This window comes from Hippopotamus amphibius, chromosome 4 (genome assembly GCF_030028045.1).
Source record: "Hippopotamus amphibius kiboko isolate mHipAmp2 chromosome 4, mHipAmp2.hap2, whole genome shotgun sequence".
Lineage (NCBI taxonomy): Eukaryota > Metazoa > Chordata > Mammalia > Artiodactyla > Hippopotamidae > Hippopotamus > Hippopotamus amphibius.
The window spans coordinates 186,432,347-186,453,074 of NC_080189.1; the positions used below are offsets into that span (position 1 = coordinate 186,432,347).

At 66.9% G+C, this 20,728-nt stretch overlaps 3 protein-coding genes across 19 annotated transcripts in view; 2 read left to right on the top strand and 1 right to left on the bottom strand.

The window, feature by feature from the left end:
• LOC130851059 (uncharacterized) overlaps positions 1–14,634 on the bottom strand; it is a 30,156-nt gene extending 15,522 nt beyond the window's left edge. For 5 of the 13 annotated variants that reach the window (XR_009053112.1, XR_009053113.1, XR_009053110.1 and 2 more), the window contains exons 1-2: positions 10,353–10,489; positions 6,317–6,817 (exon numbers count right to left, since the gene is read on the bottom strand). Coding sequence is in view for 4 of the 13 variants with exons in the window: in XM_057730866.1 (XP_057586849.1) it covers positions 5,209–6,294 (1,086 nt within the window). In the remaining 9 variants the exon portion in view is untranslated. Of the gene's footprint in view, positions 1–660; positions 6,818–10,352; positions 10,490–10,525; positions 10,569–14,560 lie in introns of those variants that run through there. The other 8 variants (XM_057730867.1, XR_009053108.1, XR_009053106.1 and 5 more) reach the window with 8 other exon arrangements.
• Positions 1–20,500, top strand: part of ASPG (asparaginase) — a 34,095-nt gene extending 13,595 nt beyond the window's left edge. Inside the window, exons 7-16 of one of the 5 annotated variants that reach the window (XM_057730859.1) lie at positions 563–675; positions 2,485–2,667; positions 2,744–2,857; positions 3,354–3,470; positions 4,732–4,827; positions 5,076–5,239; positions 7,672–7,758; positions 9,653–9,752; positions 10,101–10,181; positions 10,376–10,515. In XM_057730859.1, coding sequence (XP_057586842.1) covers positions 563–675; positions 2,485–2,667; positions 2,744–2,857; positions 3,354–3,470; positions 4,732–4,827; positions 5,076–5,239; positions 7,672–7,758; positions 9,653–9,752; positions 10,101–10,181; positions 10,376–10,498 — 1,178 coding nt within the window. In that variant the 3' untranslated portion in view covers positions 10,499–10,515. Of the gene's footprint in view, positions 1–562; positions 676–2,484; positions 2,668–2,743; positions 2,858–3,353; positions 3,471–4,731; positions 4,828–5,075; positions 5,240–7,671; positions 7,759–9,652; positions 9,753–10,100; positions 10,182–10,375; positions 10,516–10,685; positions 11,153–14,064; positions 14,154–16,347 lie in introns of those variants that run through there. The other 4 variants (XM_057730863.1, XM_057730861.1, XM_057730860.1 and 1 more) reach the window with 4 other exon arrangements.
• Positions 14,475–16,353, top strand: LOC130851998 (collagen alpha-2(I) chain-like). Its single transcript, XM_057732647.1, has 2 exons — positions 14,475–14,689; positions 14,859–16,353. Exons 1-2 carry the CDS (start codon positions 14,475–14,477, stop codon positions 15,670–15,672), a joined length of 1,029 nt encoding a protein of 342 aa, XP_057588630.1. The 3' UTR covers positions 15,673–16,353.
• Positions 20,501–20,728: the final 228 nt, after the last annotated feature.

Consider the following 20,728-nt stretch of genomic DNA (forward strand, 5'->3'; position numbering starts at 1 on the left):
AGGAGCCACCCTGGGCGTGGGGAGCGGGCCACGCTCTCCTTAGGACTCCGAGACTTCGGGGTGTATGAGATGGAGGCTTTCTTTCCCCAAAGGTTAGGGATCCAGAAGACTCATTCATTCATTGACTCGCTGGGCCGTGGCTGGGCCAGGTCTGTGCCCGGTAAGGGGCACGTGAGGCTGGCTGGTCTGAGGACGCTGCCCCGACCACTTCTGGGATCCGGGACCACAGAATCCTGGGGGTCCCAAGGCTGTCCCGTCTGCTGTGCTTCTCACCCTCTGCCTGGAAGGCCCTCCGTCCACCTCCCCTCTCCCCTCTCCTGCACTGGGTGGCCTGCTGGGCTCCGGAGGCCTCCGTCCCTGCGGGTCCTCCTCGCCCCCCGGGACCCATGCCCACCGAAGGGCCTGGCTCGGGCTGGAGCTGCGCCCCTTGCCTGAGCGAGCTGGGAGTGGAGGCAGGGGAGGGGGCTCTGGAGGCACCAGAGGGAGGCCGGGTGGGAGGTCTGGGGAGGCTGGGGCTGGGGCCAGGGCCGGCAGACGGCACTCAGTCCCTCTGTCCTCACAGTCAACCGGGAGCTGGTGCGGAGGGTCCGCGGGCAGGGCCGGCTGGTGGTGCACAGCTGCATGGAGCTCGACGTGGGCCTGCTGCGCCTCTACCCTGGGATCCCCGCCACCCTGGTAGGGACCCCAGCCCAGCCCCCAGTGCCTGCCATCTGCACCCTCCCCTTCCCCACCAGGCCCACCTGGCCCGGGTTCAGAGAACGCCTGCGAGGCTGAGCCCTTGGTGTCACCGGGACCTGTCCCCCTCCGCTGCCTCCTCAACCCATCCCCCCTCATTTGCGACCTGGGCTTGTCCTTGCGGACGTCCTTGACTCACAGCACCGGGCCCCGAGGTTCCTCTGAGGCCGATGGCGTGTGGCCTCGGACTCGGCACTTTCTTGTGGCTGCTGTGGTGGTCCCTCCATCCACCCCCCGGCCACTGGCTGTCCCTGGGAGAAACGTGGTGCCTGCCTCCATCCTGTCCAGTGAGTTGGGCTCAGACGCTGGGCTGCGGTTGGATGGAGGGTCTCAGGTAGAAGCGGCTCTGGGCATCGCTGGCGCTGAGAGCAGGGCCGCAGGGGCCGGGGCTCAGAACACACTTCCTTCGGTGCTATGACGGGCCGGGCTCTGCAGCCCCCCTTCTACCCCGCACACGTGGCTTCCAAGGTGTGTCCCTATACCCGGGGCAGCCCGGCACCAGGCTGCCCTTAACCTCTGGGCCGCAGTCTGTGAACTGGCGCACACGCCCCTCCCAGGGCGCCAGGGACAGATGAGGCGGAGCCGTGATGGGACCAGAAGGGGTTTGTGGGAGGTGCGCGCCCGTGAGCGCTGCTCTCGAAGGTGAGGGTCTCCCGGGGGCTGGTGGCCGGGGCTGCTGGCTGGAGTCCACGCGCAGGGTCTTGCATTGTGTAGTAGCCAGACGTCACTGCACGAGGCTGCCATCTTAAGGGGCCTGAGCTGCCCAGGCTCTTTCTGGGAAAACTGTGCTGGCCTGTGACGTCTTTCTAGAACGTGCTGTGGCTGAGGGAGTGCAGAGCCATAAGCTGGGCCAGGCTCGGGCGGGGGGACGGGACCCGAAGGGCTGCGCTCCACCGGGGCTGCTGGGCCATCGGCGGGGGGCCCGTCGTCCTGCAGTGGGTCCTCGTCTCCCGGTTCCCGGGTATCTGCCAGGAACAGGTCTGCTTTCACCTTTGGCCTCTGCCCGGAGAAGCAGAGGGAACTGATGGCGCTTCCGACGAGGGGTGAAGGCTCTGACGGGGGCACAGCCAGAGGGTGGACGCCTGCTGCACAGCCAGCGGCGTGGCCTCTGGGCTCCCCGTGTGCCGCAGGTTCAGGCACAGACAGTGCTCAGCCCTGGGGCCTCGGGCTGTACCCATCAGGGCTGATACAGGGCTTGGCTGAGCTGGGCAACAGGCGTCCTGCAGGGTGGCCTCTGAGGGGACCGTCCTTGTTCGAGGTAAACCCAAGGCCCCGTCCTGCCTTCTGAGTGGAGCCGCGCAGCCTCACAGGGTGTGAGGGCCAGCGCCCTGGCTCAGGCAGGCCCCGCGTGTGTGTTTGGCTGCAGGGCCCTTTCCCCACGCACTGGCTCGCGGGGAGCCTCACCTGTCGTGTGTCACACGGGGCAGAGCTTCGGGCCCGATGGAGGGGCCGGGGGCTGGGAGGGGCGGTGGGACTGCCCAGCCCGGGCTGGGAGGCCCTTCCCTCGGTGAAGCCTCTGGCGGCCCTTTCTCACCTCCAGCCGGCTCCCTCTGCCCTCCTCTGACCCACTTCCATGGTGTTTGTGACCCTAACACTTAGAAGGGGACGGGGTCCCTTTGGGAGGCTGTGGTGGGGAGTGAGGTGTGCGGCCTGTGCTGCCCCTGGCCGCGCCGAGGGTGCAGGGCCAGCCTGGTCCCCAGGGCTGGGGCGGGAAGCAAGGCCCTCACCGTCGCCTCCTGGCCCCCGCAGGTCCGGGCCTTCCTGCAGCCCCCCCTGAAGGGCGTGGTCATGGAGACCTTCGGCTCGGGAAACGGGCCCACCAAGCCTGACCTGCTTCAGGAGCTGCGGGCGGCGGCCGGGCGAGGCCTGGTCATCGTCAACTGCACCCACTGCCTTCAGGGCGCCGTCACCTCGGACTACGGCGCTGGCACGGTGCGGCGGGGACCCCGGGGCCTGGGGGCGGGCGGGGGCGAGCCGGCCGTGACCCCGTGCCCCGTTGTCCCTGCAGGCCCTGGCGGGAGCCGGCACCATCTCGGGCTTCGACATGACGTCGGAGGCGGCCCTGGCCAAGCTGTCGTACGTGATGGGCCTCCCGGGGCTGAGCCTGGACAGCCGGAAGGAGGTGCGTGCCCCTCTGGCCGCGGACCCGGGCCCCTCGGTGGGAGTGTGACCCGTGGGCGGCAGGGCCCAGTCCGGGGCATGTGTGCCGGGGTTTGGAAGAGGGGTGGGGATGGGGGCTCCCCCGGCACCGCCTGTCCTCACCTTGGGGAGCCCCCGGTCTGGCTTAGGCCGAGGGTCCCCGTACTGCCCCCAGGGTGTCCCTCCCCCGTGCTTTTCAGGCTGGCCTCACACACAGCCGTCCCCGGGCCCTTTGGGCTGCGCAGAGGCCCCGGGGGCCTGGGGAGACCCTGAGCTGGCGGGCTGGAGGGTGGGACTGGCCTGCTGTGGGGTCTGGCTGGGGTCAGGCTCTGGCCCCAGGGATGGAGCCCGCTGGAGGGGTTTCAGGCCTGGGGCGGCCGTCTCCCAGGGCCGGGGCTGCCTGGCCTGCGTGGTTGGTCTGGGCTGTGGGTCTGGGCCCTGGTGGAGCTGGCCCTGCTCTCCGTGTGCTCCCCCCGCAGCTGCTGGCCAGGGACCTGCGTGGGGAGATGTCGCCGCCTGCGGTGCACGAGCTCCGGCCCTCTCTGCGGGGCAGCGCGCTGGGCCGCGGGGTTGCCCAGCTCCTCAGTGTGAGCCAGGTACTGGCCCGTGGGGGCGGCGGGTCCCTGAGGGATGGGCCCCCAGCCACCGGCATCCTGGTGCCAGGAGCAGAAAGCCACCGGGCAGGCCTGGCTCTGGGCTCGGGGCCACCGCGGGGAGGGTTTGCAGGGACTCCGGCCAGTGCGTGGGGAGGGGCCGGGCGGTAGAGAGGGGCCCTTGCTGTGTACACACGGTGTGTGGACGTGGCCGCTCACCCGGTGGGGCAGCCGGGCCGGGCTTGCCGGTGCTGGGCTGCGTCGTGAGCGGGGCGCTCTCGGGCACCACGGGCGCCCTGCCCATCCTGTGCTGGAGGGAGAGCGGTGTCTGCTCCGCGGTCTCCCCTGGAGGAGGGGCCAGGCTCGGAGCCTCCTCCCCTTCTCAGCCTGGGTGACCAGGCCCATGAAGGGGCCAAGGACTTGCTTTAGGGCCTGGGGTCCTGAATTCAAGCTGGGCCAGGCTCACGGGGGTGATTCGGGCCTCCTGGTGCCCCATGTCACCCCCTGGCCTCTGGGCAAAGCGTCCAGCCCTGGCGTGGGAGCACCCTACGTGCCTGTTTTCCCCTCTGCAGGGTGGCGGGGGGACAGGCTTCTCCTGGAGGGCGACTGGGCGGGGGGTGGGGGGTGGTTAGCCTGCCTGCTGGGGATTGGCAGCGGCCAGATGCGTGCGGCCTGTCATCATGGGGGGTGCCTTGGGCCTTAAGGACCCGAGGAATCAGGCCCGGACGTTGTGCCTGGTGCGGGGGTGCCTACAGGGCCCTCTGATGGGACCCCCAGCTTTCTGGCGCCTCGGGGAGCTGTAGGCGACCCATGAGATTCCCAGCGCGGGGGCCAGGCAGCCCTTCCTTCTGGGGAGGGGCCAGGCAGCCCTTTCCGCCCTCCCCCAGGGGGGCGCCGTGTGACGTACCCCTGCATCCTCCACCACAGGGGCGGCAGGCGAGGGGGAGGGTCTCCGAGGGCGGGCGGCAGGCCCTGGGCGCGGCGGCCGGCGTGGAGCTGGGTGCTGCTCTCGTGTCCCGTCTGGACTTTGCTCCCAGGGGTGGGGGTCCCGGGCGGGCCTCAGAGGTGGCGCCCGGTTCCTTTTCCCATGTTGTGACTTAAGGGACCACTGCCAGCGTGGTGTGGGGGCCAGCAGGGTTCCCACGGTCCCTGGGCCCTGCCTCGGCCCGCCTGTGCCCCTGCTTCTCGCCCTGTCCACTCCCGGGGGTACTAAGGGCCCCAGAAAGTGGCAGAGGTGCCAAGGTGCGGCCCCCCCCCCCCCCAGGAAGCTGATGACGTGTGGGACACCCTGGCGCCCAGCCTGGCCTGTGCTGCGGCCTACGCCGGCGACCTGGAGGCCCTGCAGGCGCTGGCAGAGCTGGTGAGCCCTGCCCACCCTTGGGGACCAGCCCTAGCCACGCCAGCCCCAGGGCGGGGGGCGGGTGGGGGCCCCGCTGGGTGTGGGCAGCAGGGCCTCTCCCAGGGCCTGCTCACCTCCCTGCAGCTGAAGGGCGCGTGGGGCAGTGCCGGGGCCCCCTCGGGTGCACCCCGCCCCTGGCCCTTCCCCGGGGCCCACCTGGCCCTGCCTGGCCTCCCTCCAGTGGGTGGTGAGCCTTTGCCTCACCCCAGGGCACTGACCTGAGCCTGGAGGACTTCGGGGGTCAAACTCCTCTGCACGCGGCCACCCGCGGGGGCCAGGCCGCGGTGGTCACCATGCTGCTGCAGAGAGGGCTGGATGTGCACGCGCGGGACAAGGACGGCCTCAGCCCGCTGCTGCTGGCCCTGAGGGGCAGGTACGGGGGTGGGCACTGTGGCGGGTGTGTGGGCGGGGGCGCCATGTGGGGCGGGGCCTGGACAGAGACGCCTCAGCGGGGGCCTTCAGTGTGCCTGTGGTCACGCAGCTTCCCCAGGCAGAGTTGGGTGGGACCCAGGACGCCTGCTTCCTGGGGCCTCGCCCACCCCAGCAGTGACCTTGCCAGGTGTGAAGGGCCAGGTGCCAGGGCCCAGACTGGGAGGACTGACCCTGGGCGGCGTGGTCGGGGAGCACTTCCTGGAGGTGACCCAGGCAGGCCCAGCAAGACCCTGGCATGGAGTTTTTAGAAAAGAAAACCACAAAGCACAAAGGGTCTTGTGTGTTCCCCACATCCTCCCCCTGAGGGCCGGGGGGTGGGGCAAGGGGAGAAGCCCCCAGCCCAGCGCTGGGATGGAGCAGGTGCGGAGCAGGTGACGTAATGCCAGATGCTGGCCTGGGTGAGCACAGGTGCCCAGTGGGCAGGCTCAGGGTGCATGCTGGTGATGGGGAGAGGGCTCCCAAGCTGGTCCCATCCAACAAACCCTGGCTTTTTAAGGCAGGGCCCCAGCCTGGGTCTTTTAGGCGGGGGGTCCCTGCCCAGATGGAGACTTGCAGAACTGAGCTCTTCCTGAGGCCCCAGGGCCCTGGGCAGTCGGTGTGGGCCGCTGACATCTGGTTCCTTCTGAGGAGGGGCAGAAGGCACCGGCCACTGGGCCAGGAGGCAGGAGCTCCCTGTCCTGCAGCCGAGGCCAGAGGCTGGGGCCGCCCGGAGGGGCCACCCTGTGCCCTCACCTGTGACGTGCGCTGTGGGCTGTGGTGGGGGCGGCACCTTACAGGGCTGGTCGTGTGAGGAGGGATGTGAAGGAAAACCCACGAGCTGGTGGTCACCAACCAAGAGCCGAGGTCACCGGCTCTGACCCGTTCCCTTGCGGTGGGGCCCGGCGGGCAGCCGGCCAGCGTGAGGCTGGAGGAGCAGGCCCCGGGTCTGGTGGACACCCACACCCGTGTCTTCTGCTGGGCCGGGCGTCTCCTGGCCCTCCCGGGCCCGCCTGGCATTTCCCCGCGGGCCGGGCCTCACCTGCTCTGACGGACAGTTGGAACTCATGGTGGATGGACACAGGCTGGGGCCTGGTGGCCGCTTGCCTCACGTGCCAGGGGCTTATGTCGCTCTGCGGCCTGGAACTTGCTGGGAAGACCTGGGGCCGGGCCTCCCCCGTCTCTTTCGCCATCGGCCAGGCAGCCGAGCCGCGTTGCCGCGTTGCGTATGCGAGCCTGCGCGTGTGTGTTTGGGAGGCGGGGATCGCGGCCTTTGCTTTCCAGCTTTTGTAGCCTTACTGTTTCCGAATGCAGAGCTGGTCTTGGTTGAGTGTCTGCCACAGGCCCCGGGCCCCTCCCCAGGGGCTCTTGGCCTGCAGGACGCTGGGTTATTTCTGGGGGTTTCGTGAGTCTCACGGAGAGCCAGGCCACCACTGCTCGGGTCAGTCCTGGGCTGGGGCGCCTCACCCTTGGTGCCGTGGGTGATGGGGTAGCACCCTCCTTCCCGGCCTCTTGGGAGCATCAAAGGGTTCTCAGAACAGGCCTGGCGGTGGACAGAGGGGGAGGGGTGTGTGCGAGGTGTACCCGTGGCACCCAGGCCCGGGTGATCTGGCCGGGACGCTGGGCCGCTCACACCTGGGCGTGGGCGGGTAGCACGGTGAGCTCACCCCATCCTGGTCCCACCCCCTCGTCCCCAACGGGCTGTCACAACACCACCCCCACCCCCCAAACCGGTCTCCCGGCTCACCCCCCAGTGGGCCCTGCTGTGTCCTGGAGGGGCCGGCCCCACCCTGGAGGGCTCTTGGGTGTTGGGGGTGGGGGCAAGGCCTGGGGGGCCCCACCCTCCTCCCCAGGCCCCCTAAAAGTGGGGTGGCTGTGCAGTTGATGGTACACCCCCAACACTGGGGAGAGGGCGTCCGTCCCCTCCACTGAAACCGGCCGGGCAGCCTCGGGTCTCTGTGCTCTCCGGTCCCGGGACTCGGGCCAGGTGCCTCTGGACACCCACGGACATCCGGGCCCTGCTCGGGCCAGCCTGACCCCCACGCTTTTTCATCACTGTCTCATCCCCACCCCACCCCCAAGGGCAGCGTACGGGCCCGATGGACTCCCTGTGTCCGGACCCGGCCCTGGCAGGTGTGAGCGCGGTGTGGCGCCTCCTCCAGGGCGGGCCGTCCCCAGACGCCCACAGCAGGGCCTCGGGCCTCGGGGTGGGCCTGGGCCTCGGGCTGCAGGCGGAGGTGCTGCTCGGCCAGGGCTGACGTCCCCCGCACTGCCCCCCTCCCCCGTGGGGGTCTGGGTGCTGGGGACCGAGCTGGGGACCCTGGTCTGGGGAGGGTGAGAGGGCATCTAGCGGAGGCGGCCGCGGGCAGGCGGTCACCACGCTGTTTCTCATGGCAGGCGTCGGGGCGTCATAGGGCTGCTGCGGACAGCCGGGGCCTGCCTGTCCCCCCAGGAGCTGGAGGACGCGGGGACGGAGCTGTGCAGGTGAAGGTCGCAGGCGTCCCTGTGCTTCCCGGGACGTGGGCTCGAGGGGAAGGCGGGTCGGCCGGGGGGGAGCTTCAGAGAGGCCGCCCTGTGCGGGGGCTGCACCGGCTGGGCCCTGGGAGCACGCGGGCTGGGGGGTGGGGAGCGTTCCCGGCAGAGAGAACCGTCCAGGAGAGGGGGTGCGTGCGAGGGTGTGTGCGCGCGTGTGGGCCCGAGGAGGGCTGTGGGAGGGGCCTGGGCCGCATCTGGGGAGCTGGGGGGATGGGTGGGGGCCGAGGCGTCGGCAGGCCTCACGCGTGTCCGTGCTCCCTGGGGGCTGAGCTCAGTGGGGACAACACCGCAGGCCCAGCAGCTGCCCTGCCCGGTGCTCGGCCACCAGCTGCCAGCGTGGCTCTGACCTCGGCCAGCGGGCCGGCCTGGGGAGACTGAGGCCCGGCAGGCGGTGGGGGCGGGCCGGGCGGGGGGCAGGCGCAGGGCTGCCGGCCTCTGCTCCTTCGCCCGTGCGCTGGGCCCCCCCGCCGTGGTGCTGCTGAGGTTCTGTCCCTGCCTCCCCCGGGCCCGCCCGCGCCCGTGTGCGGCGCGCGCTGCAGCGGGTCTGAGGCCTCGGCGGGGGGGGGCAGAGGCAGGAGAGGCCGAGCCGGGGCGCCTCCGGTAGCCAGGCTCGGGGGCTGGAAGCAGCCCTGGAAGTCTGAGCCCCCCGGCATGCGGCGGGTGACGGGGCGGTGTCTCAAGCGGACTGCTGGTGTGAGCAGGGCTGCCTGCCTGCCCGCCAGGAAGAGGAGCTGAAGCTCTGGCCCCTCGTCCCCGCCGGCCAGCGTCTCCCCCACCTCCGGCCTTGGAGGCCCCCGTCCTAGACCCGGTGGGGTGGAGAGACCCCACGGGCCCCCAGCCTCAGCCCCGCCCTCCCTGGCGTTCCGTGTCCCCGGGGGGCCCGTCGTGCTGGCTGACCTGCCCCCGCCCTTCTCAGCAATGACAGGGCTGGGGGTGGGGGGCGGGGGCGGGGCCCAGGGAGGGAGGGTCTTGGCTCTGAAGGGGCTGCACCCCCAGGTGGGCCTCGAGGGCTCCGCTGACAGATGGGGAAACAGGCAGAGAGGGGAAGTGACAGCCAGGGTCGTCGGCCCTGAGCTGCGTGGCTGGATTTGGGGGGCCCTCGGCCGGCCCTTCCAGGAGGCGCGCGTGTGTGGGAACCGGCGCGCGAGGCCTGGGGGCAGGTCTGGGGGCGCTGGGGACGCCATCCGCATGATTCACCTTAGAAGGGACCCCGCGCCGCCGTGGGGGCCGCCGCATTTCCTCACCCAGGGAGTCACGAGGGCCCCTTTGGGGGGCGGCCCTTGCTTCCCGGCAGCCCTGGCCAGCACACCTGGCTTGGCCCCCCTCCCTGCCGGTCCGGGGTGGGGAGCGGCCTCACCCGAGAGCAGAGCGAGGGTGCGGACGACCCCGTGAGGGCCTGGGAGGCGCTCTGTGCGCCCCACCCCCGGCCTGTCTAGGGCAGGCAGGTCCAGGCCCCCTCCTAGCCAGGACCCCCCATGCAGCCTGCTGAACCCCCAGGGGCCCCCCCCCCACTTCCGCAGACTTTCCTCCTGCCTCGGGCCCCGCCCAGGGGTAGCTGTGTTGTGAAACAGGAAACAGCGGCGGGGCGTGTGTGCACGTGTGCGTGGGCATCCTCGTGCGTGTGTGTGCGTGTGGCGCCCTTGACCTGAGTCCCAGTCGCTCCCACTGGGTGAAGCCAGACTCCAGGCCGGCTGCCGGCCCCCCGTGACGCCTGCACTCCCGCCCCAGGGCTGAGCCGCTGCTGGGTCAGCCGTTTGGGGCTGGCTTTGCAAACGTGCCGGTGGGCGGGTGGCCAGGTGCCCAGCGGTCCCTGACGGCTCCCCATCCTCCGTTCCCCTCCCAGGATGGCATCCAGGGCAGACTGTGAAGGCCTGCGGGCATGGTGGCAGGCGGGCGCCGACCTGCGGCAGCCGGGCTACGATGGGCGCAGCGCCCTGCACGTCGTGAGTGCCACCAGTGCCCTCTCTGAGGCCACCTCCTCCGGGAAGGCCTCCCTGACGGCGCCACCGGCGCCCCCTGCCCACATGCCCAATTCCTGCTTTCCTGGTGGATGCACTCCACATGTGGGAGCCATGGGGAGCGGGGGGAGGGCTGTCCCTTTTTCTGTCCCAGGTCCCTCCCAGGGCCCACACCTGTGGGGAAAAGGAATGGAGGAGACATGGGGTCCTTGGTGCATGGGTGGGAGGGCATCCTTGGGTTGCTGGGGGCGGGGTGGGGGGGCAGGGTTCAGGGCCAGGCTGCTGGTCAGAGTCCCTAAGGCAGCCCTTCCCACGTCCCCCCCCCCGCCACAGGCAGAGGCAGCTGGGAACCTGGAAGTACTGGCCCTTCTGCAGAGCCTCCAGGGTGGGGGTGGTGACCAGGCCCTGGATCCAGTAAGTCCTCCAGCCTCCTGTGGCCGGACCCTGGTGGGGACTGTGTCCTGGGGACAGGGCGGGTCAACATCGGTGGGGCCTGCGGAGCCCCTCCTGTGGGTGGGGCCCCCACGTGGGGAGCTGCAGACGGCCCGGGGAGAGGGCTCCCCAGAGGAAGGGCCAACCTCATACCTGCGTTCCTTCCGTCCTGTCAGGCCGCCCGCCCCACGGTGCGCCCTGCCGCAGCTCTGGAGGGGACCTGCCCACCTGCCCCACCGCACCAGGACCAGCCCCCCACCCCAGCACCCACTGGGCTGGGTAGGCCAGGCTGCAGCTGACTCTCCACCTCCACCCCATCAGCTGACCTTCTGGAAGACTCCAGGCTGGTTGGGTTTGCTCAGGTCCTTGGGCCCCTCCCCTGTGAAAGGCTGGGCCCCACTGACAGGTGCCCAGGCTTGTCTGTCTGCCCTGCCCCCATGCAGGACCTGAGCCTCCACTCATTTTCTAGAGACCTCCCATTTTCAGGAAGTGCTGTCTGCTGTCTAACCTGAAGCTGTCCTGCTGCAGCGTAAGCCAGTCCTTCCTGTTGAGACCTGCTGGAAGGATGGCAGCAGCCCCGCCTCCACAGTTCTGGCTGTGCTGTGTGCCCCCTGCCCTCCACGCCCCTGCCCCCTGCTGCTGGAGCTGCTTCCCGTTCTGTTTCCAGGATGTAGTGTAAAGGTCTCTGTTGGGTAGAGTGGCAATAAAACCTGGGGGCCATTCCCTCCCTAGATCCCCAAAGCCCGCCTCCAGCGGGTCTGTCTGGGTCCGAGCACCGTGGGTATATGTGTGGGGTGTCTGGCCCCAGGCTCTGGGTCAGAGGGTGATGTCTTCAGCACCCTGGGGTGAGGGAAGCCCCACCGACCCTTCCTGCGGCAGCAGGCGTGAGTGTGGGTGCGACGGCAGGCTGCGGACCTCCCCTACTTTCCCCCCTCCCTGCCTGCGGTTTAGGCTTTTCCCTCCCCCAGGCAACCCCTGCCCCGTCTCCTCTCCTCCCAGGCCTCATCTTGAAGCCCGGAGTCACCTCCTCCAGGCAGCCCGCCCCCCCACCGCCCATCTGCTTCTGCTTAACTCCTCCCAGAGACCATCTCTCTCGTTCCCCCCGTCCCTCCCACCTGGTCTCCACAGGGGCCTCTGCAGGGTGCTGGCCCCTTGGCCCCGATCATCGCAGCCCCCGATCTGCTGGTGGCCCCGGACCCGCTGCCTCTTACGAGCCCGCCCCATCCTGGGGAGGCAGAGGGGGTGGCCGGTGCCAGCCCTCGCTCCAGCCTGGCTGGGTGGGCGGTTGGACGCGGCCCCACAGTGGCAAGTGTGGGGTGGGTAGGGCGGGCCTAGGCCTGGTGGGCATGGCTCTCTGAGGCCAGTGTTGTGCCTTGTCAGAGGCCCAGCTGGGGCTGAAATCAGGTGTTTGGAGCCCGGGCCTGTTCTCTGTCCGAACCGGGAGCGGTCTGGTGGGGCAAGGGCACGGCCTCGGGCCTGGGCTGGCGGAAGGCCTCCCTCCCCCCCCACAGCCCCTGACCACCCACCCCACCCCGCTGGGTCTGTGGAGCCGTGGAGGCCACGCCCCTCCAGGTCCCCCACCACCTGGCCACACGAGGACTGCCTTCTATCTGTCCGTCTGGCCCCACCCAGCCTGAGGGCATGTGCCTGTAGATATTGGGCAAAAGTGTGACCCCAAACACCTCCCTTGGCACCCACCAGGCAGCCTCTGCCAGAGGGGCCGGGCCAGGGGCAGCTCCACCTCCGCCCGCACCCCAGGCTTCTCAGCCTGGTTCCCAGGCCTGGGCTGGCACCGCGGCTGGCAGCCTTCCAGATCTCGCCCAGACACGGGTGTGCCTGGGCCTTGCACAACCAGGTGACAGCACATGAGCGTGGCAGGGCCGGGGCGCCCCTGCCCCACACCCTGATGAGGCCCAGCGAGGGGCGGCCTGGGGGGAGGAGGGGGCCTGGGGCTCCAGAGTTGGGAGCCCCTGGAGTTGCCGGTGGGCCGGGACCCTCAGAAGGCCGGGGGGACGGCAGGACAGTTGGACAAGTACCTGGACAACGGGAGGCCACCTTCCACGTCCCACGACCGATACGCCTGCCCGGGTCCTGTGCGGCGCCCGCGGACAGCCACCCCCTTTGGCTCTGCTGCTGAGGGATCGGGGACAGGGCACAGGGCAGAGCCTGTGCTCACGGCCACACCGCATGCGGCGCTTCTCCCAGACCCCATGGACCCTGGACATGGTGCCAGCGTAGGCTCTTCCCCAAGCGGGTCACGGAGGGCGGGGGAGAGGCTTCTGGCAGCCGGCAGATGCGGGGAGCTCCCTCCAGGCCCCCTGTTCTCAGGCCCCTCCACACACTTGGGGGACGCAGAGCCCTACGATGAGCAGCTCCTGGACTGGGCAAGTGTCCCAGACAGCTCTGCAAAGTCTCAGGCCTATGTCTGGAAAGCTCCCCAGGGCCTAAGCAGCAGGGGAGTAAAGCGCCGCCCTCCTCGCCCCCAGCACCGCGGCGGGGGGGGGGGGGGGGGCTGGCCCCACGGATGACAATATTGAAGGGTCACCTTTTGCGCGCCAGCTTCCATCCCGCAATGACCCCGAGTGGGCACCAGCCTCTCTTCCTTCCCACTTTATCGCTGAAGAAACAGGCCCAGGCCTGTGCTCAGGGTCCCAGGCGGGCACGTGGCGGAGCTGGGCTACAGTTCCCTCACCTCTTGAAGGTAGTGCCCCTGAGAGATGGTTGTGGGGCTGGCGGGAGACGCTGGGAGATGCAGGAGCGAGGCTGGGCTCCCCGAGGGCGGGGTACACGGGGGAGGCGCCGGAGCCCCGAGGGGTCTCAGAGTGGCCAGAGCTGTGTGCTCACAGCCGGTGATTTCACTTGGGGAGGGGCTCTGGCTCCCCACGGCCCATCTCCAGGCCCCGGGAGCCCAGGGTTATCACTGGCAAACATCTCGCTCTCATGTAGGCCATTACCCACGTTTACCCAGTGTCTTCCATCCTAAAACCAGACTTCTCCGTCAGGGCCACCCCCACCCGATACAGGTCACACCTCAATACCTTGGGCTGCGAGTGGGGGCACAGGCTCTTGTCCTCGTCACCCCCTCCTCTGCACTCCTACCCGTCCCCTCTGGTGCTGGAGACAGTGACAGTGTGGAGGGAGGGGTCTGCCCTGGACTGGGCTGCACCAGGGCCAAGAACTGGGGACAGCAGAGGTGGGGTCTTTCTGCCCATGCAGTGGTGGGGGGGGGGTGAGGAGGCCCTCCCAAGCTCCTCATCTTGGTCACACACCTCTGTGCCCCTCCCCCCAGCTCCTGCGCCCACACACTGGCACTCAGGCCTGGGGACTCAGCAGAGACACGGGGCGGATAGTCCCAGCCACACCATGGAGCCCCGTTTGACCTCTGAGAAGTCACTGCCTCTCTCTGAGCCTGTTTCCCCAACTGCAGATGAAAACAGTGACACCTTTGCTACTCACTTTATAGCAGTGGTCCCTGACCTTTTGGGCACCAGGGACTGGTTTTGTGGAAGACAGTTTTTCCACGGACGGCGAAGGGGTGGGAGGGGAGATGGTTCAGGCGTGATGAGGCGCGGCAGATGCAAACCACTACGGGTCCACAGTTGGGGGCAGGGGCGGGGGGTTGGTGGTGCAGGTAGACCACACACAGCAGGGGTGACAAGGCCTAGCGGGTCCATCACAACTCGGTGGCCTGGGACCCACCTGGGCTCTTGAGCCCAGAGGACCCTGGTGTCCCGCTGGCCCTGCGTAGACACCTGGGACTGAGCCACCGCCTGCCGCCCGCTCACCCCCGTGCCACAGCGGTGGCTCAAGATGTGGGCCGAGGACTTTAGGGGTCACCTCCCCCCAAATTTTCTCTTTCCTAAAGCTGGGACTCTGCCATGAGCCCCCGACGGGCAGCTCCGCTGTAACACAGAGCCCCTGGGGGCTGGCTGGTCGGCCGCCCAACATCTGCAGGTGACTAAAGCGGGCAGGGCCCGAGCGGGTGGGCTGGGGGGTGCCGGGCGACGGCTTGCATCCGGGGTGGCGGAGAGGGGGGACAGCGCTGTGCCCTCGCTCCCCCGCCGCCCGGGGTGGGGAGTGTGGGGGCGGGAGGGGGCGCCCAACGTGCGCTCTGAGGGCGGCATCCGGGCTGCCCCCCTGAGCCGCTGGGAGACAGCGGGGGTCTGAGAAGCAGAAACCTGGCGGCGCGTGCTCGCCCTTCCTCCAGTTTCACTTTCCCTTCGTTCCCCTCCTCCCCCCTCCCACGGCGTTCCCTTTGAAGTGAGAGGGGCAGGGATGGGCGTGGCCGGCCGGGCGCTCCCGCCCCCCGCGGACGGAACCCGGGACCCGGGACCCGGGCTTCTGCCGGCTCCGCCCCTCACCTGGGCGCCGAGCGGGTCGCCGTCCCCACCTGCCCGCCGCGAGCCCAGCGGGACGGTGCGCGCGTGGCCCCCGGAGCCGGAGCGCGGACCCCAGGGCCGCCGGGGCCGCCGGGCGGGGCCGGGAGGCCGGTGAGTCAGGGCCACCCCCGCGAGGGCGCGCCGAGCAGGTACCCGGGCCGCGGACGACCAGCCGCGCGACCCGCGGGTCCGGGAGCCGCCCCGCCCGGAAAAACCGGTCTGGCGGGCGCGGCCCGGGCGCATTCCGCCGGCGGGGGAGGGCGGCCGCCCCGCTTAAAAGCCGCCGCGGCGCTGGCCGCCGCCGCACGGACGCGCCGCCGGGCCTCGCGGGGCCGCGGGCGGAGGGGCCGCGCCGCCGGGACGGCCGGGCTCGCGGGGGCCCGGCGGACGCGGGCGGGCGGGCGGGCGGGCGGGCGAGGCTGGGTCCGGGCGGCGGGGCTCTTCTCCCCGCAGCGCGGCGGACGCGGATCGCACGCTGGGTCCAGTGGTTCTTAACAGTTCAACAGTTCTGTAGCGCAATTGTGAAATGTTTAGGACCACTAGACCCGGCGGGCCTGGCGGCGGCCGCGGCCACGGAGCGCCCCACGCGCGGCCCGGGGGCGGGGGCGCGCGGGGACCGCCCGCGGGGAGCCCGGGGAGCCCGCGGACCCCGCGCCGCGCAGCCCGGGCCAGCCGGGGCCCCGCGCGCCGCGCCCGGCAGATTCCGAGGCCGGGCCCGGGGCCGAGCGCAGCGGCAGGCGGCCGGGCGTGGCGGCGCCGGGCGCTGGGAAGCGCTGGGAAGGGCTGGGAAGGGCCCGGTTCGGGCGCGCCGGGCCCACGCTCCTGGCGCCCTGCCTGCGCGCAGACGCCACCGCCGCCCTCCTGTGCCCTGGGGGCCCCCCAGCCTCTCGAAACTCCGCCGGCTTCCCGGCCGCGCCCTGGCCGTGGCCGCGCTCCCGGGTGCTGGCGATGCGGCGGCCGCGCCCTCGGAGCTGGAGTGGGTCATGGGCTCGCTGGAGGGAGAGCCAGAGCCTTCGCTTCGCAGAGGGCCCGTGGGTGGGTGGGGAGGGATGGGGCGAGCGCAGGGGCCCAGGGAGAGCGTGTGGAATGAGTGAAGCGCCCCGAGGGGCAGAAACGGTGGGGAGGAAGTTGGGAGACCACGCCTCAGGTAGGGGAACAGGCCCGCCAGGTAGGTGGACCGGACCTCTTTGGCCAGAGCGTGCCCCTCGCGGCTCGGACTTCCCTCTGCAGGGGGTCCTGGGAGCACCCGCCCGAGAGGTCTCGTGGGAGCCGCGGGAGCCCGCGCGTAATCTCTGGGTGGGGCCAGTCCGCGAGGCGCTCAGCAAAGTGTCACTCCATTCCCACCTCCGGCCGGGGCGAGGTCGCTCCTCCCCGAGGATGAGACTGACCGGCCCGGGGAGGCTGCGCGGCCCGCGGGTCTGGCCCCACCCTCTAGGGAGGAAAGGCCCTTGCCTCCTTGGCTCCGGGTGTAGGGGGGCCACAGGGCAGCCTGGCTGGTGGGTCAGACAGGCCTGGGTTTGAGGCCCCCCAGCGACGCTGGGACCAGCTGGATGGCTTTGGGCCAGTCACCAGGTCATAGTGGTGGTGGTGGTTGGGGGGGCGGATACCAAACCCCTTACAGGGTGGATGTTGGGACAGGAGAGGTGGTGTGCAGGGAGAGAGCTGTCTGCAGAAGAATGTGGCCCCAGCCCCTGGCCGCCTTGGGGCAGAGGGTTGCGTTCCCGGGAGGAGGGTCCACCTTCCAGCCAGCACCTTCCCCTTTTGCCCAGCAAACGCCACTGCAGCCGGAGCGCAGCAGTGCCAGGCCTGATCCGCGGTGCCCTGAGGGGCCCGGAGGGGCTCAGCAAGGATGCGGATGCTGCCGTCTGACTGCCAGCGCCTTTTGGTGGAAGTTCATTCAACAGTGTTCTTCCTGTGCCACCTCCTCTGCCCCCCAGCAGCCCGGGGACGGGGGCTCCCCTGCTGCGGCTCAGGTGAGGGATCGTGGGGTGTTCCCTAGTCTGTAGCTTGGAGTCGTGTTGTACGATGTGCATATACACCTTACAGACTGATGAAAATAAACGTATGTTCTAAAGCATCACCGTGTCCTGGGGCTGGCTGTCCTCTCTCCCCCAGGCCTGGTCGTGGTCTCTCCCTCTTCCTTCCAACCCCAGAGGAAGGGAAATGAAGACGGTTGTGGGAGGGGTGGCCAGGTCCTCACCTGCCTTGCCTCTGGCACTGTGGTCTCCCAGCAAGTCCCCAGCTGCTGTCACCATCCTTCTCTTAGCCGGGGAAGGGACGCCTCCTGAAACCTTCCAATGCCCCGACCCAGGCCCCTGCCCCCCCCCTCCCTTCTGCTTTGAGCTTCTGCTGCCTCAAGGAGCCGGGCTGGGGAGAGGACTTGGTCCTCCACCTGCCTCCGCCTCACCCCACATGGGCCCCTGGCTGGCTGCTACCATGCCCAGTGTGGCCGGGCTCTAGTCACTGGGAGGGGCAAGGTCGGAGGGCTTAGGGGCTGAAGTGATGGAGGACCCTCCTCTGCCGTACCATCCCCCCCTCCTGGCACAGACTGAGAGTCAGTCGTGGTTACACGTCCCAGCCCTGCCGCCCATAAGCAAGTGACCTTGGCAACTCCCTGCTCCTCTCAGAGAGCCCTTTGCTTCCTCTGGCAGAGGGGGTGGTAGTGCCCACTTGTGGTTCTCGCTGGAGGGGCCACTGAGACCATCAGCCAGACTCCCAGAGCGCTGACGTGGGGCAGAGCTAGAGCTTATCCCGGGGACGGTAATGCCTTGTAGGGGGAGGGCTGGTGGGGGGAAGACGCCAGGTGTTGATGGGGTGGGGCCTCACAGCAGGCCCCCTTGGCTCCTGGGGCTTTCTGTGACCAGCCCTGTCTTTCCTGACATCCACTGCACCCCCGCCCCGCCCCCGCCTCTGCCACTCCTCTCTGTCTGGTGGACGATGCTGAAGGTCCCCAGTATCCATTCTCTTTAGCAGTGGAAGCCCCTAGTGTCGGCTGGACATGTGGCCCCCTGGGCTGCTAGTGTGGGGCTCTGGCCCGCCCCTACGTCCTCTGTCCCCTTCCCGGGTGGATCCAGGCCGCCGCGGTGCTGATCCCGCCCTGGCCTTTCAGACAATGCCCCCCCTCCGCGCTCCCCCCGCCACGGTAGAGCATCCCTGGTCGAGACTGACCAACTCATCAAGGTTTGCCTGGGACTTTCTGGTTTTAACACTGGAAATCTCATGTTCTAGGAACCCTCTTTGTCCCAGGCAAACTGGGACAGCTGGTCAGCCTACCCTGGACCAGCTCAGGGGACCTGCCACCCTGGCTTCTTGGACCCCTTACCAGCGTCTTTTCCACAAGAGAAATTAACCTTCTGTCTTTTTAAAGCCTCTGTTACTTTGGTCTCTAGTAAAGTAGCTAAACCAGTCTTCTGAGTGAGTGGTTCTCTGGCTTCGCTGTGTGGCTGTCACTGGGTGGGCTGGTGAAGATCGCCAGGCCCAGACTCAGAGGGGCAGGAGGGGCAGGGAACCTGTGCCTTGGCCAAGTTCCCTGGTGATTCTGATCGAGGCCCGAGGCTGGGAACCACTGTCTTAAGTGGTAGATCTCAGCAAGAGAAAAGAACTGGAGGAAGATGGCCAGTTCTCAACCTCAGAGGGGCCTGGAGTTAGACTCACTGTAGCCCGGGGGCAGCCCCCTGCAGGTTGCCTGTGCGGCAGGGACTCAGGTAGGGATGCTGCGGATGGAGGGGCTGACAGGCAGGCCAGAACAGACACTGCCTCCGAGGCTGAGAATCTTCACAGAGGAGGAGGGACAGATGACAGTTCCCTACTTTCTCCACACCCTCAGTGACGTGGTGCGTGTCCACTCGGGGAGGGCTCTGGGGCCACTGTGATGGGTTCTTAGAGACTGCAGGGCCCATGGATGGGAGGGGACATGTCCAAGCGAGCTTTCCTCAAGCCCTCCGGTCGTTGGGGATCACCCTTGTCTTTATTTTTTCAGTTTCTAGAGGTATAATTAACATATAGTAAATGTGCAACATGTGTTTAAAGTGTTCATAATCTGATGACTTCTGGCACAGGTATACATCTGGGAAACCATCACCATTATCAAGATAAGGAGCAGATCCACCTCCCATCGGGCTTCCCTAGCCCTTTGTGGTTCCTTCCTCCCTTCCCTGACATCCCTCCCCACCCTCCCACCCCACGTTTTCTTTGTTGGGTTTTCAAATGCAAATTCAATATCTTTAATGGCTATAGGACGATTCAGGTTATCTGTTTCTTCTCAGGTGAGTTTTATCAGTTTGTGTCTTCCAAGGAATTTATTTAATGTAAATTGTCAGATTTATTTGTATAAAGTTATTCATAATGCCTCCTTCCTTCCTTCCTTCCTTCCTTCCTACCTTCCTTCCTTTCTTTCCTCTCTCACCTTCCTTCCCTGTGTTGGGTCTTAGTTGCAGCACACAGGATTTTCCTTGTGGCCCACGGGCTCTTTGTTGCAGCATATGGGCTTCTCTCTAGTTGTGGGGCACAGGCTGGGGAGAACGCAGGCTCAGTAATTGCGGCACATGGCCTCTCTAGTTGTGGCACGCCCCAGCTCTAGAGTGCACAGGCTTAGTTGCCCTGTGGCATGTGGGATCTTAGTTCCCCCACCAGGGATCAAACCCATGTCCCCTGCATTGGAAGGTGGATTCTTAATCATTGGACCACGAAGGAAGTCCTTCCATTATTCTTCTTTTGACATCTGTAGAATTTGTACAATGTCCCATCTCCCATTCTTTTATTTTTTAAAAATTTTATTTATTTATTTAGGCTTCATTGGGTCTTCATTGCTGTGCGTGGGCTTTCTCTAGTTGTGGAGAGTGGGGGCTACTCTTCGTTGCGGTGCGCGGGCTGCTCATTGCAGTGGCTTCTCTTGTTGCGGAGCACGGGCTCTAGGCTCAGTCGTTGTGGCTCATGGGCTCTAGAGCACAGGTTCAGTAGTTGTGGCGCAGGGGCTTAGTTGCTACATAGCATGTGGAATCTTCCCGGACCAGGGATCGAACCCATGTCCCCTGCGTTGGCAGGGGGATTCTCAACGACTGCACCACCAGGGAAGTTCCTGTTTATTTATTTTTTGACTTCACCATGCGGCATGCAGATCTTAGTTCCTCAACCAGGGATTGAACCCGTGCCCCCTGCAGTGGAAGCTCAGAGTCATAACCACTGGACCCCCAGGGACGTCCCCTCCCATTCTTCATATTGATGATTCTGTGTTTCCTCTGCCTGGCTAGAGGTTTATCATTTTTATTGGTCATGGGAAAAAACACACTTTGAGTTTGATTAATTTTCTCTATTTTTTTCTGTTATCTATTTAATTGATTTCTAATCTGTTATCTCTGTTATTTCCCTTCCTCTGTTTACTTTAGGTTTTGTTCTGCTTTTCTAGCTTCTTAATATGGTGTCTATTAGGCCACGTGAGGCTGACCCAAGGCTCCCTGAAGCTGTTCATTGTTTACAGTCTTGTTTTCTCTGTGTTCCATTTTGGATAGTTTCTATTTCTAGCTGAATAATTGCTTCTTCTGCAGTGTCTAATTGACTGTTAATTCCACCCGTGTAACTGTCATCCCAGACATTATATTTTCCAGCTATGGAAGTTTGAATGGGTCTGTGTGGTAGTGTCCATATCACTGCTCATCGTATTCAGGGATGCCGTGATCTTCTTGAACATATTGAAATATAGTTACAAAAATGGCTTTAGGGACTTCCCTGGTGGCGCAGTGGTTAAGAATCCGCCTGCCAATGCAGGGGACACGGGTTTGATCCCTGCTCCAGGAAGATCCCACATGCTGCAGAGCAACTAAGCCCGTGCGCCACAACTATTGAGCCTGCACTTTAGAACCCATGAGCCACAACTATTGAGCCCATGTGCTGCAGCTACTGAAGCCCATGCGCCTAGAGCCCCTGCTCTGCAACAGGAGAAGCCATGGCAATGAGGAGCCCCCGCACCACAATGAAGAGGAGCCCCCGCTCACCGCAACTAAAAGAGAGCCCGCGCACAGCAAAAAAAGACCCAACACAGCCAATAAAATAAAAAAATAAATTAAAAAAACAAAAACAAAAAAAACAATGAGAAGCCCACTCACCACAATGAAGAGTAGCCCCCATTCACCGCAACTAGAGAAAGCCCATGTG

Excerpts from the sequence above, each read along its gene's own strand:
- LOC130851998 (XM_057732647.1), top strand. The coding sequence starts at position 14,475 with ATGGGCGTGGCCGGCCGGGCGCTCCCGCCCCCCGCGGACGGAACCCGG. Across the intron at positions 14,690-14,858 it reads CGGGCGGGGCCGGGAGGCCG|CCGCCGCGGCGCTGGCCGCC; the intron begins GTGAGTCAGGGC and ends CCCGCTTAAAAG.